Below are 18616 nucleotides of genomic sequence, written 5' to 3'. Positions count from 1 at the left end.
TTTTCTATGTCCATTTGATTCAATATTAGCAGGTCATATGTGTCTAGAAATTTGCCCATTTCTTCTAGATTTTCTAATTTATTGTTTTCAAAACAGACCCAAATGATCTCTGGATTTCCGTGATGTCTTTCTGTGGTGATTTCTCCTATTTTTTTTTTTTAATCAATTTGGGTCTTTTCTTGTCTTGGTTAGTTTGTCCAGTGATTTATCAAACTTGTTCACCGTTTCAAAGAACCAAATTCTTCATTTTATTGATCCTTCATAGTTTTTATTCTCTATTTTATTGATATCAGTTCTGATTTTATTTCTTTCCTATTACTATTTTTGTAATTTGTTTGTTTTTGTTTTTCAAGATTACTGAGATACTTCATTAAGTCATTTCTTTGAGATCTGATTTTCTTATGTGAGCCCTTATAGTTATTGAACTTTCCTCTTAGAACTTACTATTGTCCCAGAGGTTCTGGTATATTGTATCACTCCTCTCATTTGATTCTATTAATTTTTAATTCTTACCTGATTTCTTCTATCACTCACTCATCATTCAAAAGTCTATCATTCAATCTCCATTTGTTATAGTTTCTGTAGTTTTTTGTTGTTGAAAATGATTCCTAACTTCATCCTATTATGATCAGATAAGATGCATGAAATTGTATGCTTATTATATATATTTTTTTGTGTTCGGTAAGAATTTCTTTCTGATCTAAAATATATTCTATGTTGGAGAAAGTTTCATGAACAGATGAGAAGAAAATTAATTCATCAGTCATTGGATGAAATATTTTATAGATGTCCATTTGATTTATAATTTTTTTTAGTTTTTAGTAGTCTTTACTGAATTTATGTCTGAATTATCTATTTATTGGTGAGAGAGGTATGATGAGATCACCCATTATTCTGTGCTGGGTTTTATCTGAACCTTAAATTCAAGTAGTGTATATTTTATGTAATTAGGTGCACTAACATTTGGGGTATAAATATTTACTACTGTCATATTTTCTGGTTGTATTGTATGAAGTGACTTTCTTTGTCACTTATGATTACTTTTGGTTTGAAATCTGCTTTGTCAAAAATGAGAGTAGCTACTCCTGCTTCTTTTCAGGCTCTATTTGCATGGTATATAAATTTCCATCCTTTCACTTTCAGCTTTTGGCTGTCTATGCCTGTAAGGTAAGTCTCTTGCAAATAACATACATACACTTGGACATTGGTGGGTTTATTTATTTATTTATTTATTTATGTACCGGGGATTGAACTCAGTGGCACTTGACCACTGAGCCACATCCCCAGCCCTTTTATGTATTTTATTTAGAGACAGGATCTCACTGAATTGCTTAACACCTTGCTTTTGCTGAGGCTGGCTTTGAACTCACTATCCTCCTGCCTCAGCCTCCCAAGCCACTGGGATTACAGGCATGCATTACTACACCTGGCTGGATATTGTTTTTTAATTCATTCTTCTAGCTTATGTTTTTCTAATTGGAGAAACCAATTAGTAGTCATGAATTCTTTTAGTTTCTGCTTATCTTGGAAGGTTTTTTATTCCCTCTTTGAGTCCATACAGAGAGAACAAAAAAGAGAAAAAAGTCTTAATGCAAGAATTGTTTCCATTGAGGTGGTCACAACTTCAAGGAGGATGGATGGTTACAACCTTTTCTTTTTCTTCTTGGGTTATGCACCCCTTAGAGACAGAGAGGACTGGGGGGTGTTATACCCTTTCTTTTTGTTTTGCTCACCTAGCTGCTAGTTGGAATGACCTAAGACTGAAGTTGGTTGAAATAGCTTTTGGCTTGGAATGTTGTCTGCACAAACAAGATCAATGCATTCCCAGTTAGGGCTGTTGCAGAGTTCTATGTGTGGAATTCCAGCAGCTAGGACTTAGGTCTAATCAGGCCAGAGAGACTTCAGTGGATGGTATATGCTCTGGAGAGATTAGAACAACACCCCCCTAGGGTTGGGCAGATGCTGATCTCTGCTGAGAGTCTGGATCTCAGGTGACTCCTGAAAATTCTGATCATAGGAGCAGGGAGCCAACCCTCCACAAGTCTACCATGCTCTACTGCCCACAAATATAGCCTTCTTGGGCTCAGTCCCTGAGTGCAATCATGGATGCCTATTCAGTTTCCTGATCCTCTTCAGCTGGTCACGTTTGTCATCAGACTCAAAGTGAAACCAAGTTGCACTCCTTTCAGTATCCCTGACTTGAATCCCCCTAGGTGCAATAGCTGTGTCTTTTTTTTTGCTCACATTCTGCTAGATACTCCCTAGGTTCTTGCCAGGACAGTATTGCAATTATTTGCTATGATGTCACAGGCTCCAACAACAGCAAGCTGCAGCATGGTTTCCTCAAGATAGCTCACATCTCGGCTCTCCACTGCCAGCTGAGAAACAGAGCACTTTTCAAATGCCAATTTGCTGTATAGTCTCTGGATCAGCTACATTCAGGCTGCTTTTCTTTTCTACAGGTTTTCCCCCTTCTAGATTTGTTTGTTGCATTTCTCTGTTTGGGTTCTCGCTCCCCTCTGCAGTGAAGGGAGCTGCTACTGCTGTCTCAGATGGCTTGGCTCCAATGTACTCTTTCTTGTTCTTTGTTCAATGAACTCAACTTTCTGAGTATCTGTGAGACTCTGACTATCCAACATTGAGTTTCAGTGAATTCCCCTTTTCCCCACCCTGCTGAGAAGTGTACTCCTACTTCTTGAATTTGAGTCAAACCACTGGAAATGCAGCCTGCCATCTTGGATCCCTCCCCACTGATGCTTTTTGATGATGAGGATATGAGGGACTTCAGAGCTCCTGTGTTTCCTGGAAACTCATGACTTTGACTGCTGGGGAACCAGGGAGAAACACCAGAGTCAAAGTTGCCCTCCTCCCACTTCTACTTGGTTCTCTTGAAGCCCTCGTGCTTTGGCATGGGCTATGCTCTGTACTTGTAGCACCATTTCTCCCCTTATCCAGGGAATTCTCATTCATCCTGCACAACTTAATCTAGTGCCTAAAGAAATGCCTGGCACCTGGAAGATACCCAAGAAATAGAAAATGAACTTAAATTTCACTTTCTTCTTCTTTTTTTGGGCAGGAGGGGGTGTGAAACATACTCCAATTTCCCAGCTGCTGGTGAGTGAGCACATCTCTCTTGCTCCACACCCTGCTGCATGCACTTCTGCCCCAATTCTGTGCATTTTGTGAACTCCTGGAGGGCAGAAATGGCAACTTGTGTCACTTAGGACTTTCAGGCTCTTTACCATGTGGCCATAAAATGCATTCTTTTGACTAAACATGCACTATTTTGTGAAAATGCTTCTCATGGCTTTAAAAATCCTTGTTTCGTGCTAGAAATGCTTTATTCATTATTCCGGAACCTCACATATTTGGTGCTAGTCTCAGAGAGATCCTGCCTCTGCTCCAGTACTGAATACCTTCCAGTGCACAGCATCTGAAGTCCCTCCTCCGTCAGCTAGTCAGTATGTAACATTGAGAAGATGTTTAACCTATCCTGAGCCCTGTTTCTTCTTCTATGAAATAGGAATAATGATATCTGCCCTTCTTGCTTTGTAAGGTGGTCATGAGGATCTAATGAAATAGCATATTTGTTATTTTCAAATCTTTCTTTCTTCAAAGTTTAGCATAACAATATAAAATTACCTCCTCTTCTGTACAAGATCTTCCTTACTTTTTCAAAGGCAATCTTAAAAGTCTGGTCCTGGGCATCATATTAACTTTCACTCTAAAATACCAGGCAGGCTGTCTCCAGCCCGGCCATATCACTAACAGCTCATTCACCACCATCATCAATAATTTTGTCTTGGCCAGCACCCCTGGACACTTTCCTGTCCTTCCCTCATTTGATCTGATTCCTGTCTCCTTCTTCCTGAGATTTTCTCTGTATGAGGCCAGAGTGAGCTTCCTGAAATGAATTCTGACCATAACCTGCCATACATCAAACTCCACAATGACTCCTCATTGCCAACATGATAAAATTCAAGTTTCTTGGGAAGTAACGTCCAGCCCACCATCCTCTGGCCCCTGCTTGCCTCTTGTTCATCAGCATCTCCAAATGTTGCTTTTCTTGTAACATACACTTCAGTCATACAAAAATGATGCCTGTTTCTAGAAAGTTCCATGCTTTCTCACATGCTGCCCCAAAGACATCCTCATACAATCTGATTGTCTTTCAAGACTCAGTTCAAAATTTCACCTCTCTGAAAACCTTTCCTGAGCTCAACTTCCACCCTTCTTTCTTCCATGCAGAGATCAGTGCTTCCCACATCTCGATGCTCCCCACATTCTTTGAACCCACCTAAATTAGCACAATCTTCCAATTCTCTCTAGTTGCATCCGATAGTTATTTAAATATTTATTTCCTCTACCAGACAGTGAATGTGGTGGGCATAAGCAACAAGCCCTGTCTCTTTATGTTTGTCTTGTTTCTGCTACAAAGTAGGTCATTATACAATGCTTATTGAAAAACAAGTGAGGGGGCTATATGACATTATTATTTGTAGTACGTTCTTATTCCTTTACTGTATTTTGAAAACCTCTTAAAATCTTTTTGTTATATTTGGTTTCCAAAGATAGGAAAAAATCTGGCCAGTGCCCTAATCTACTTAGAAGTGACTCTCCTGAGACCTGGGCTTGGCTTTCCTTGGAAGCCTCAGAAATCCAAAAGAAAGTGCCTCCCTCTAAGCTCCCCCTCAGAGGTCCCCGGAACCCATGGGATGGGCATTCAGGAGCCCACTCACCTGCCACTCCTGGCCCTGGAGGTTTCTAGCTGTTGGGAAAGGAGCCCAGCAATGGTGGTGAAGCTGTTGCTCATGCGGAAGATGTCTCTGCTCTGAGGGCCCAAGATGCCGGAGAAGGCCTCCGTGATGCGCCTGATCTCCAACAGCAGGACATGGTGGGACGAATGCTCCGTGCTGGCCAGCTGGCTCACCAGGTACAGCAGGCAGCTCCTGGCTCTCTCCTGCCAAGAGTAATGAGGAAGGGAGCTTCTAATTTAAAAGAAAATTGGAATCTCATGGGTAGCAGGTGACAATTCTACAGAAAGCCATCGGAAGGAGCTAGCTACAGCTAAAGAAATTCTATTCACACCTCCTCTGAATCAGTTTCTTGGAGATTTTACATTTCCCCTGCTGATTTCCTGGAAAAATTCTTTTTTAAAAAATAAAACTTTGCCCCAGTTGCTCTTTTCTTAAAAAAAAATATGCAAATATTCTTATTAGCCTACCTCACCAGGTCAAACCTCTCAAGCTCATTAATATTCTGACCCCACACATATACCCCTCCCAGGTGGACTCGCTATTCCACCTGCATGGAGGAAGCACTGGTAGTGGTCTCAAGATGAATCTTGACCCTGGCACTCTCAACTGCCCTGAGTCAGATGTCGGCCACACACCCCTGTTGGGCAAGGTCTGCCTCCTTCCGCAGTGTGTTATCACCCATCTGTTTATGTAAGTGTCTTTCAGCCTCCTAGAGTTCTTAAATGCTTGATTGGATGAGTAGATTATATTATCCGTCTTTAACTGAGTTACTCCCACAAGAAACTGAAATAAGTTCCTTCAAAGAAATAAAGGCAATTCTAATAACACAGATGAAAAGCAAAGCAAACAAAAATGCCAATTAGGAGACACATCTTCTCTTTTTTTATACTTTTTCTTTTTTTTTTTTTTTGGAACCTTAGATTGAACCCAGGGTACTTTACCACTGAGTCACATCCCCAATCCTTTTTATTTTTAATTTTGAGACAGTCTTTTTTTTTTTTTTTAAGAGAGAGTGAGAGAGGGAGAGAGAGAGAATTTTAATATTTTTTTTTTTTAGTTTTCGGCGGACACAACATCTTTGTTGGTATGTGGTGCTGAGGATCGAACCCGGGCCGCATGCATGCCAGGCGAGCGCACTACCACTTGAGCCACATCCCCATCGCAGAGACACATCTTTTCAAACTCATCAGCCAATGTGATATGATTCCACATGACAAGAATTTAGCCAAAATAATTCAAAATTATCAAGAAAGATGATTTGAAATGTAATCTGTGTTTAACAGAAATAACAATATATCATTAATAGGTTAATTAAAAATGATTCAAAGGATGTCTTATTTTTATCTTTCAGTTCACTTTTAAAATCTCAGTCTTTGTGTATATTTTTAAAATTCATAATGCTGGTGAATCAGAACATACATAACTATAAATAAATATATTTTGGAGGTTGAGACTCAAAATCCTTCTAATGGATGGGTGCACAGGTCTAAATCACTCTTGCATTTGGAATTTCCTTTTACCCTTTGTTCTTGCATGTAAAGTTTTAATTTCCTTCAGAGTAGACCTCCTGTCCCGCCTCCTCCGTAAGTGTCCCTAGTGACCCCTGGTGTCCGTGTTCCCACTGCAGGACCTTGTTCGGTGACTGATTGCATGTGATCCCTGGCTTCTTCCTGCTTTACTCACCAGCCAGACGCTGCAGGCCTGTGACCTGCCTGGGCTGGGCGCTGGGTGAGATGGGTAAGTAAGCTGTTCTGGCCTTGAGGGGCTCATGGCACCTCCTCTCACCGGAAACTCCGGCTGCTGTGCCTGTCCAGTCTCCTAAAGAGACCACTTCTCATTCAGCAGTCGTCAGCCTGGCACAGAAGTGGGCCCGGAGATTCAACACCCAGTGTGTGTCTGTCTCAGTTCACTGATTTAAGCAAGCCTTGTGTGACAAAATGTGACCTTCAAAAGAAGTTTAGCAGCTGCCAAGGAATTCTGCGCTTTCCAAGAAATATTTACTGCGGGACAAATTGATTAAGTTGATTTTCAAAGATTTCATGTATGATCACACAGGTGCACAGCTCTTGGGGAAGTGAGATATATCTGCCAATCAATCTTTTAAAATTATTTTTTGAGCCCTGTTAGGGCACAATACCCTGTATTGGTGTGTGGTACGAAGGTTTGTGCTGTAACAAGCTGGGCAGCTAACTGAACAGAAATCTGTTTACTGAAGGACAACAGCATTAGGTAACTGAAAAATAAAGGTTCTTGGAATAAGTTCCTGTCAGCCTGTTTCATACTTGAGCTTACATAGTTGTCAGGTTTTGCAGGATGCTCCTGGGTCTAATAGATTTTTGAAAGACATTTTTTTTGCATACCATGTAAAGTCACGGTATGCAACACATCCCAGGGACTTTTTCTATTTTCTGTTTAAATGTAAAAGTGGGATATGGGGGTCTCCGTCATATATCAGGCCCATTCTAGAAGTTAGGAAAACAGCACTGAAGAACAAGAACAAAAAGTCCACTGTCCAAATGAAGCAGACAGAGAATAGGCTAAACACCTCTGTGAAATACAGAGCGTGCTGGCTGGAGAAGAAGTCCTCAAAGACAAGCAAAACTGGAGGGGACACAAGGGGAGTTGGGTTAACCAGTGTCATCAGGCACACCCACAGAGGTGACATAGAGCCCAACAAGGTTTGAGAATTGAAGCCCAACATTCTCTGTAAGTTTGCAAAACAATTGCAAAAATCCTGCTGATACAGGGAGATAAGAGAAGGTAGGGACACAGGAGAAGTGACATTTTATTTGCTGTTTGTCCTACTGAGAATGTGATATCACATTTCAGGTAATTTCCTCAACTTTGGAATCAGATACTTCTTTCGTATTTTTAATAGACATTCCACCATCATTTCATTTTGTTGATCCAAATATATATATATTCCTTTAATTTTATTGAGTCTTTCTCACTATAAAATCAGTGGTTCCTCCTCAAGGTGAGGGCGGCTGCTTATTTGCTGAAATCAACATAATTTTGAATGATCCTCTCTGGCAGCCAAATGGAACTGCAGGGAACATGAATCAGACTGTAGGAACAAGAAAAAAAATATAACTAGGCAGGCAAGCCAACCTCATATTGTCTGCTCTGAGAGCTTGGAGCATATCCACACCCCTCACAGGGGCAACAGGTGTGGTTTGGGATTAAAAAGTGTGGCATTAGGGCAAGAAGGGGTTTAGGAGATTCCCATTCCTTTCCCTCCCGCAAGGCCTGTGGTATCTGGGGCCAGGGCTGCATTCTTCTGCTTTCAGTTGTCCCCAGGGGTCAGGTAGCACCTGCATGCTTTCACTGTGGCCCGACTCTCTCCCTGCTGACGTACATGCCTTACTCACTATTAAAATTATAACAGCTGACTCACAGAGAGCAGCGTGTCCAAGGGCCAAGCTCATTCTACAAGCTTTTAAGATAGCTACTCCTGCAACCCTGTACAAAGCACTACCATTACCGCCATTCTGGAATCAGGCTCAGATAGAAGGCTAACCTTCCAGGTCATAGATGCCCTTTCTGTCTCTGAAGCTGTACCCGAAACCGAGCTGGCATGCCACCAGCCCTTCCCACAAACCTAAATCTACTCATGCACAAATCAGTCCACTCCTGTGCGCTGTGTCTCCTCCATCATCTCAGTTTTGCAGTCCTTTTTATGTATATGTGTGATTTACTTACATAAGCATGATAAATACTCTGGAAACACAAAATAGGTCACCAGTTTTTAAGCCTTCTGGTTTCAGGCCCCTTTTACCTTCTTCAAACTTATTGAAGCCTTCAAAAGGGTTATCTGGGTTATATCCACTGATAACTTACCATACATGAAATTCTAATTGAAAAATTAAAAGAATTATCAGACAAGAAACCTAGTGCATGTTAAACACCTGACATGTTTCAAGAAAAATAACATTTTCCCGTACAAGAAATTAGAGCAGTGATATACCTATACATTTTTTTGCAAGTATGACAACCAAACTCAATTAGTGGTAGTTTTCTTGAAGGTTAGTTGCTATGTACAACATTAATTAACTTTTTTCCTCATCTTACATTAAATGTCACTGTCTACCTTGCATTTTGTATGAATCTTTTTTTTTTCTGTGCATGCTTTTGTAAAATTAACCAACATTGACCATATTAGTCATTTGGCAAAAATCATGGTTCACCGAGTTGGGTGTGTGTCTTCCAAATGTGAACGCTTTGCTTATTGATATCACCACTCATCTTGTCAGGAAAGTCTTTAAACACTGGGACAAACATAGCCATACAGTCAGTGCGTGGCACAGCCAAAGCACAGTCAAGTGTTTCCCTTTCTGGGGCTGAGATGACCCCTGAGCAGAGCCCTGCGTGCTGTGGCCTCCTGTTCTTCCTGCCTGGGTCCCGACTTATCACTGATCAACTGTGCTCATTCCCATGGAGGCTGGGGGCTCCTGCTTCCTTTCCCTGCACCACCCCATGTGGGTGGTTCTCAGACCTGGCTGTAAGACTAAATCGTGAAATCCCTTCCCGATCCCTGTTTAATTGCCCTGACATGGGTGTGGTCCGGCACAGGAATTTTTATATCTCTAATAATTCTCATGTGCAGAAGGGTTGAAACCACGAATCCAAGTAGCGTCCTAAATCTCTGAAAAATTTGAGAATTTTTCATTTTAGGAAATGTGGATTTGTCCCCATAATTCAAACTTTTCTCTCCTCTGTCTTCAATCAATTTATAAAAGAGTAACAAAAAGTATTTTTAATACGTTTGGTTGCCTGAATTAAAAAAAAATGTCTTAGTTTCTAGGTGTCTGCTATTCTTTGTTTAAACATTTTCTTTCTTCACTGCTCAACTCTTTGAAGTCCCCACTAACTCCAAAGAGGCAGTAGTAGGTGCGGTTAGAAGGTATAAAACAAACAAGCTTTCTCAGTGGGGCTTGACCAGGGCACATGGGCTCTGCATAGGACCTTCAGAAGCCCAGGGTGCTAACCTCCTTGAGGGCATTTTTCCAGGAGTGTCCCTCTCCCATGACACCACCCAGAGCTGGGAGGGTGGACACTGGTCCCTCCTCTCACCACAGTTCTTCTTTGGTTTTGAGAGACGAACTCTTTAATGTAGCTGAGATTTTTCTGGATTTTAATCTTGAAAGTCCCTTGTCATGGGAACCCCATCACCATGGTTTGTGTCCCCAAAGGTCTAGGTGTTAAGGGCTTGGTCATCAAGGGTGAGGGGTAGTGGGACTGTTAGGAGGTAGGGCTTGGGGTCATTCGGGGTGTGCCCTCAAAGGCTATCATGGGACTTCAGCCCCCTGAGTCTCTCTCTTTGCTTCCTGGCTCATGATGTAAATGGTTTTGCTTTGCTGCACTCCATGGCCATGACGGACTGGCTCTCCACAGGCCCTGGGCAATGAAGCCAAGCGATCATGGACAATCTGTGAGCCAAAATAAACCTTTCCTCTTTATAAGCTAATTATGTTAGGCATTTTGTTATAGCAATGGAAAACCGACTAACACATTCATCAATCATGGAGTGGGCAAAGCACGACTGTGGGGGTGATAGTAAATTACTTCAGCTCTGGGAAATCTGTGTAATAGATTCATGGCAGGTGAACTGAGGATACATCACCTTATATACCTCTCTCTTTAGTCATGGAAAAAAATGTGTGTGTATGTGTGCACATGTGTGCTTATATACATACCACACATATCACACACATAGCTATTTGTCAGTGTCACACTGAAGGAGGGGGTAATGAAGCACTGCTTCTCAGGGAAGCACAGGGTGAGGTTCTGCAAGCCTCTGGTCATAACCTCTTCTTATGCTTCTGTCTAAGGGCTTCTTGTCCAGTGCATGCTGAGGATTAAACTGAGCTCCCAGCAGTGCACCTTACATGAAGCACGAAGCACATCTACCATGGATGTTCCCTAGGGGCCCTGGCAGTCCTCTTGCACTCAGGAACACAAAAGAGCACTTCAGCAGTACACATGGGTGGCCCTTCAAATAGCAAAGTCACCAAGAAAAGGAAAGACACAGTATGAGAAAGTGGTACTGAGGCCACAGGAAGAGTTGGCTTTCTACAGTACCAGGGGGGACAGCATGTAGCACGTCACTTTGTCTATCTGTAGCTGGGAAAATCCTTGCCCACTCTGCTCCTGTCTGTGAGGGACCATGGAAGCATCATGGTGTTGACTCAAGGTTACAGACGCCTCAGTGAGCAGGTGAATTTGCAAATATAAAATCACTGAGGCAGGTAGAAGATAGACAGACAGACAGACAGACAGACAGATTATAGATTGTAGATAGATATAAATGAATAGGTGGGTAGGCAGACCAATTGATGGACAAATCTGAGATCTTTGTGGTTCTCCTATAAAAGGAAAGACATTCCACATGTTAAGATGGGACTTTCTATGAAGCCATTGAAACCATCCCAGAGAAATACAAGTTCAGTTTGATTTATCAGCTTAATTCAGAGCATGTAAAAAAATTTGAGTTTACATCTCCTACACGTCTACCAGTTCACCTCTCTTCTACTTTCCACTGTGGGTAGATTTTCTTATTGCCTTTACACTAATTGGACTGATGTTTCATTGGTAAACTTCCATATATTCAAATCACAAGACTCCTGGCTGATTCCTACCCACATCTTAATTCTCTGCATTATAGATAGTGTGTGATGTGACCCAACTCAGATGTGTGGGTTGAAGAGGGGGGACAGATACTTGCTTTCACTCTGTATAGCAGAATAAGAAATCTGTGAGTGGCATTAACATATTGAAATATTTTTCTTTTTCTTTCTTGATTTTCCCAATAAAGCACAATAAAAAAAGACACTTGAATAATGTCATTTTGAAAAGAAAGGATCCATTTGGTTTGAGACAGTAAAATTACAGAACTGCTTGAGTGTGGATGTGGTTTGTGCCAGGATTGTGGTCTTCAAAGAGACTGTACTGAGAGGCGATGGAGCCTATAAGACATGGGGCCCAGTGGGAAGTGATTAGGTCACAGGGCCCGACCTTCAGAAAGGATTAGTGCAGGTCTCAAGAGTGGGTTAGTTGACTCTTGCTACTATGGAAGCTGAGAAGTCCTGGTTGCAGTAGGACTGAGTTGCTACAAAGCAAGGCCGCCCCACATATTTGACCTCCTTCATACCCATTTGTATCAACACTTTGATGCCACCTGCCATGTTGGCCCAGCAAGAGGCCCTTGCCAGGTGCAGCTGCTCCATCTTGAACTTCCTTGCCTCCAGATCTGTGAGCTAAATAAACCAGTCTCAGGTATTTTGTTACAGCCACACAAAATGGACTAACACAGACACCATCCCTGAATGAGAAGCCTCATCATGAGAAAGCAAAGGAAAAAATTGTTGAGCCCCTGGCATTTTGCCAGAAGTAATGGTTGAAAGGTGAGCCATTAAAATGATGCTGGATTGAAACAGGTTGTGTATTCAATTGTATATAGACCCCTGCTGTCCGCCTGGGGTGCCCGCTACTTGGAGTTCCAGCAGGGATTCCTGGGGAGTTCGAGTTGGTTGGTAAAGTTCTGGTGGAGGGAGTTCCGGTTGGTGTGGTGTGCCTGAGAGGGCCGCGTGGGTGGCGTTTGGGAGAGTTCCCAGGGAGTGTGCGTGGAGTGCTGTTGGAGTTCAGGCAATAAAGTTTCCTGTGCTTTGTGGCAGCTCGGTGATTTGTGCCCAGCCAGACTGCGGCAGAAAATTATCTGCTTATCTTTTATAATGGGTTCAGATATCTCTGGATAAAACAATTAAGATTATGAATTGAAGATGTTTTAGTTTTGGAGCTGGCTGTGTCTTGGTTGTTATCTGTGACCGCTCCTTAAAGGAGACCCCTGAGGTCTTTTTGCTTCATTACCTGTATTAATGATTCAACTTCCATTAGGAGCAGATGCTTTCCAGCAGGGAAGGCCTTTGGCTATGGCAGCCTTTCCTCCCCTCCTCCTCCTCTTGCACCTTTGTAATGGTTGATTTGACATGTAGACCTGATTGAGCTAAGGGGTGCCCAGATAGCTGGTAAAGCATGTTTTCTGGGTGTGGCTCTGAGGATGCTTCTGGAAAAGGATAGCATTTGAATCATCAATGGGATAAAAAGGATCCACCATTGCCAGTGTGGGCTGGCATCATCCCATCTGTTGGGACCATGTGAATAGAACAAAAGGACAGAAGAAGGGAGAATTCTCTCTCCTTCTCTTTGAGCCGAGACGTCCTTCTTCTCTTGCTCTTGATACAAAAGGTCCTAGTTTTTGAATCTCTGGACTCCCAAACTTAACCTCAGCAGCCCTCAGCTCCGCTCTCTGGCTCTCAGGCCTTGGAACTAGGCCTGAACCACACCACTGGCTTTCTTGGTTGTCCAGTTGTCCCATGCTGTGGGACTTCTCAACTTCCATAGCAGCATGAGTCAATTGCCATAGTAAATCTCCTCCTAAATAGCTACATCTACTTGTCCTATTGGTCTGTTTCTCTAGAGAACCTGAAAAGAACTCCTGCATACTTTTGCAAACTAATTCAAATGTCACCTCTTTAGTGAAGTTCTCCCTGAGTCTTCCAGCCAAAGTCGGTTGCCCCATGCCTGTGCCCCTCAGCCTCTGGCCCTACCCTCACTGTAGCCCTGACATGCCCACCTGCAATATATGTGCCAGGTGAGCTTCATTTCCCACTGTGCTTTGCAAAGTCTGCACCACACCAGACTCGTCTTTGGACCCACAGTGCCAGTGTACTTCCTGGCATATGGCAATATTTATTGTTATGGAAGATCACCCCCCTACCACTCCTGCACAGAGCTCTGGAACTGAGGGTGAGAAAGCTTGATGCCCTTCAGAAAAATAGCACTTTTTACTTCTCTACTTCTTTTTGAGGGTGGCTGCACAGGTGGATTTATTTGATTTTAATTTTTGGCATGGCCGGCTTTATGGTGAGACAAACTTGGGGTGATTTCTACCCCTGGTCTTTATTGGTTGTATAATTATCAGCATCTTCTTTAACCACTTTGGGCCTCAGTTTCTGCATTGGTAAATTGGAGCTGGCAGTCCAGTGGCGGATACTTCAGATCACCTGTTTGCAGTCGCATCTCACTATCTCACTCTGTCACATCTGCCTTACCAGTAGAACCCCACCCTGCCATAAAGAGAAAATGATAGCTACCCAACTCCTGAAGGAGGGTCTGAGTTCATGACCTAATCCTGGACGACTGGACCTGAGGCGAAGCTTTCTGGGGTGGGAGATTGCTGGAAAATACCACACCCCAAACAAAAGGAAATAGGACGTGCCTTTTTTCTTCAAGTAGACTTGCTGGATCTGCATGTACTGCCTGGATCTGGGGTGGCAGGCATGAGGGACAATGTCAGGGAGCCAAGTCAGATATACTGAGGATGGCAGAGAGGGAGGGAGAGAGCCTTGTCACCAAGGGTCCTTCAAGATGTGTGGCACTCCCAGCAAACCTTGGACCCACTCTGTCTTCCAGGCCCGTTGGGATAGGAGGTGATAATACTTCTCCTGCTGTTACCAGAATCTATCATGATGTGAGGAATAAGGAAATGATACCTACGAAGGACCTAGCATGGAGCCATTGGTTAAAAATGGTGGCAATCAAGAACAGAAGTATTGGGGAACAAAATGCAGCAAACTAGGTTATATGCAAGCACAAAACATGTCAGAGGGAACCCCAAGTTATGCCTGATCACAATGCACTAATAAAAACACAAGTAAAAAATGGCAGCAACCAATCATAGTATAAGCATTATTTCAATAGGATCTGATGATCCCAGAGATATCAATGAAGGGAAAAAAATAAGTTATTTGATAAAGCCCGAGTATTTTATTATAAAGATTATTGTCTTCATTGCCAGGCATGTTACCTGGCAATAGGAAATACATTTTAAAATTTCAATGATATTTTTTCACATTAGAACATGTGTGCTACATAAGAAAAATATAAAAATGTCTGTAAGTCTGGAAACAGAAAATTCTCAATGGCATGCAAGGCATCTGTGAGTACCTCCTTCTCTACTTCCCTTCCCCCAGAGAGCTCCCTTCAGTGACACCAACTTTCAGTTTTAAAAGCCATTTTTAACTAGTGGGCCTTGCTCTGGAAGAGGTAGAAGTCTACCTACCAAAGGTATGTCGTTCTTGGTTCTATTATACCAGAAGGATTTTTTTTTTTTTTTGGCCGTGGTTGGAGGGGCAAGATACCCGGGATTGAACTCAGGGGCACTTGACCACTGAGCCACATCCCCAGCCCTATTTTGTATTTTCTTTAGAGACAGGGTCTCACTGAGTTGCTTAGTGCCTCAACGTTACTGAGGCTGGCTTTGAACTAGAGATCCTCCTGCCTCAGCCTCCCAGGCCACTGGGTTTACGGGCATGCACCACTGCACCTGGTACAGAAAGGCTTTTGGTACCTCTGTGCAGAGTATAAGATGTTAACCTTTCAAATGACATTTCAAATAGTCTCCCTGACTGTGGGGTTAGAGTTACTTTCCTTAGAAAACGTAGAACCATGAAGTCACTAAACATCCTAGCCCTGCTCTCCTGAGCTGGATGTCAGGTGGCACCATCCCAGCCACAACAAGGCCTCCCTGAACCACACCCACACTGGACACATGCGGCTCCCCTCAGCAAAATAGAACTGGAAGCAAAGGAGGTGTGAGTCCACTGCTCAGATGCTGGTTCCTGTGAAAATTTTTCTTTGAGTAAATATCAGCCCAACAATTCTACCTTCAGGGAGCCGAGAGGCCACAGCAGACAGGAAGTGAACGGCTGCAGTGTGGCAGCTCACAGCGCAGCTCAGATGCTCTCCCTGAGTTGGACTTGGTGATATGGTGACCAGTCACAGAACTGGAACAGGTGACTTCATCTTCCAGGCCTCAAAGCAGCGTCTGAGCAGTGCCTGCCTCGGAGTGGCTGTGAGGACTCAGTGGGACAGAGCATGAAGCACTGTGGATGATGGCTGGCAGTGACATGCTAGACAAATCCAGCTGTCATGACTCAAGTCAAAAGTCCTAATGTGGAAGTCTGTGAGCTATCAGGAAAACTAAACCCAGCCATCTCGGAAGCCCTGTGTCCCTTCGTTTTTCTCAGTTCTTTCACTTTGTAACTTAGTCCTAGAAATGCCCCAACCCAAACCCAACTCAGTATAAGTACCTGGGGATCAGTGTCACAGTAACCTGAAAATACACTTTCCTGGAAATGAAAAAGCTCAACAATTTACCAAGAAAGCCAGTTTCCCATTAAAAAAAAATCACTGATTGAATCAAAACATACAAGCTTGTTTTCTTAGTGACCTGAACTCAGTTTTAAATCATTAACTACAGATACTCAGATCATTAACTACAGATATTTAAATTGTTTTCTCCTTGCAACAATTTCTTAGTCTTTTTCAATCTATTTCTGTTTTGGAAGTAAAAAAATGCTATTATAACAATTTTAATTCTGCAAAAAGTTGCTGTTATTAAAGCAACTTTTTGACAGCAAGGGCCAAACTGTCCAGTAACCTATAAATTCCAAAATAATTCTACAACTAATAAATTGCATTTTTATGCTCTTCTGAAATTAAAATATCAGCATAAAATATATATAAAATGCTTGCAAGTAAGGTAGACATCAAATGTTAGTTTACTATTCAAAAGCGAACAAAAGAAAATATGTTTTTAAACAGAATCCCAAGATGTCAACTACTAAAATGCTTTGTGTGTGTGAGTATGTGTGTGTGTGTTTGTGTTTGTGTGTGTGTAACAAAGTAGAGAATTAGCTAACAGAAGCTTTGCTACTTCTCTCTTAGGTAAATAATCCTCCAATTGGGAGCTGATTATTAAGATGTCTCAATAGCCTATTTCTCTCATCACTTGGTCCTGCTCAATGTTTCCAATGTCATGTTGGGGTAATTGAACGTATTTTTTTCTACCCATTGATGATATAAGCTGCATTAGAATGGCAACATGTTTACATATCCTAAATGGCCATTTAGGGAAATGTGAAAGGAAGACACCTCCACCCTTTATTATTTGTGATTCTGTTTGCATGCCTGGGAGCAGTCTCTATGGGCACTTGGAGAGCAATAAATCATGCCAGTGAAAACTGCTGTCTAGGCAAAACAATTTTTAAAAAATATATCCAGTAATAAAAGTAAGAAACAGCTGATGGAAACAGATGTATCCTTTGTTTTGCATGAACTTCAAATTTTGTAACCTGGCAAAAATTAAACATGAATTGAACCTTGTTCAGTTCTAAGCATTTGGCAGATGCTGATGTGAGTGCCCCGGGTGTGGGAAGCTCTGGGGGGACAGTGCTGTGTTTTTAGAGCAATTGGGGATCAGACTTACTTAAGGGGGAACTTATTATGTCTTTTTTTTTAAAGATGTTTGAATGAAATTGAGGATATGAATAGGAAACCTGAGCATGGAAGCTGGATTAACTCTATGCCCATGCTACCTGCAACAATAAGGAAACAAAGTACAGTGTGTCTTCCCTTGGATTGTTTTTTTTTTTTTTTTAAAGGGAAAAACTCTGGACATGGTCTGATGTCAAATAAATTTTCCTGATTTAAAATTACCTTTCGCCAAAGAGCATTCAATGTGAGCAGCTGATGTTTCAAAACCCAAATCCCTCTCTCTATTTGTGCTGAGTTTATTTTCTAGCATCTTTTCATTACATTGACACCCCCCCCAATACTTACACATCTTAAAGCCCATCTAATTTGAACTTGGAAATGGTGTCGCTTTGTGGATTGAGAAAAGATTTAGAGGTTCTGTAGTTCAGATTTACTTTCTAAAAACTAGGAGCTTGGGAACATAGCCTCTTAAAGGTAAATCTTTTGTGTACGCTCAAGGGACCCAGAATGAATCAATTTGAGCCAGAATTTCTTCTCCCACCGAGCATGGGCCCTTCATGTAAATGACCTCTCATTGATTATCCCAAACAATGGTCCCACTATTTCTTTTGCATCAATTAAAGAAACTTTTTGAAAGACCACTGAAGACTTAGCACTGAAAAACTTCTAGAGAACTCAGAGCAGCCCATCTTTAATTACCCAATATTTGTTTAGCAAACGTGTTGTAATCACTGAGTGAGAGAAAAGAGGAACCACAGCCCTTCTAGGCCAATCACGGAACTGTTTTGAGGAAAGATGTTGTTGTTGGTCCAAACAGAAAGAAAAGATGGGGAGGAGGAAGAAAGACAGAAAGAAGGCAGAGAGAGAGAGAGAGAGAGAGAGAGAGAGAGAGAGAGAGAGAGAGAGAGAGAGAGAGGATGGTTGTATTTAAAACTTTTGCCAGGAAAAAATAAGTACCCGTTTCTTTGGTTCCATGGAAAAAGGAGCACTATGCTAAAATTTAACTCAGCTGAACTGTATATCAGCTACAATTGGACTTTCCGCAATTTACTTATTACATGACAGTATTTACTCATTACATAATTAGATGCAAGTTACCTACTTATTTTCAGAAGAATGAGCCAGAATGTTTTACTCATGGTAGTTGAAATATAAATCCTAAGTTATGAGTTAGACAGAAATATTTGGGTATTATTTTATTACTTGCACGGGAGAATTAAATGGAAAATGCATTTTGCAAAGTATAAACCTAGTTCCTTCCCACTGATCCCTACAGCTCTCCCTTCCTTTCTTCCTGGATTTCTTTTTCGTTTTTTTGGCAGGGTTGTTTTGTAGCAACTGTGTTTCATTGTGAATGGCTTTAACTGTTTTCTGAAAGGAAGATGAATAAATGAGTGAGTGAAATCAATCAAGCAAGCACAGCCACCTATCGATATGTCCTCTGTGAGGGAGACGGAGTCCATGTGTCTTGTCTTTGAGATCATCTTGCTCCCTGAGATGAGGAAGGCAGATTATACTAGGCA

At 42.0% G+C, this 18616-nt stretch overlaps 1 protein-coding gene across 11 annotated transcripts in view; it reads right to left on the bottom strand.

Moving 5' to 3' along the window:
- Veph1 (ventricular zone expressed PH domain containing 1) overlaps positions 1-18616 on the bottom strand; it is a 251575-nt gene that overhangs the window by 145679 nt on the left and 87280 nt on the right. For all 11 annotated transcript variants that reach the window (XM_078043502.1, XM_078043507.1, XM_078043506.1 and 8 more), the window contains one exon: positions 4740-4960. In XM_078043502.1, coding sequence (XP_077899628.1) covers positions 4740-4960 — 221 coding nt within the window. Of the gene's footprint in view, positions 1-4739; positions 4961-18616 lie in introns of those variants that run through there.

This window comes from Ictidomys tridecemlineatus, chromosome 3, assembly GCF_052094955.1.
Source record: "Ictidomys tridecemlineatus isolate mIctTri1 chromosome 3, mIctTri1.hap1, whole genome shotgun sequence".
NCBI classification, from domain to species: domain Eukaryota; kingdom Metazoa; phylum Chordata; class Mammalia; order Rodentia; family Sciuridae; genus Ictidomys; species Ictidomys tridecemlineatus.
Note: the sequence above shows the minus strand (reverse complement) of the source record. Positions and strands in the feature narration are given on the sequence as shown.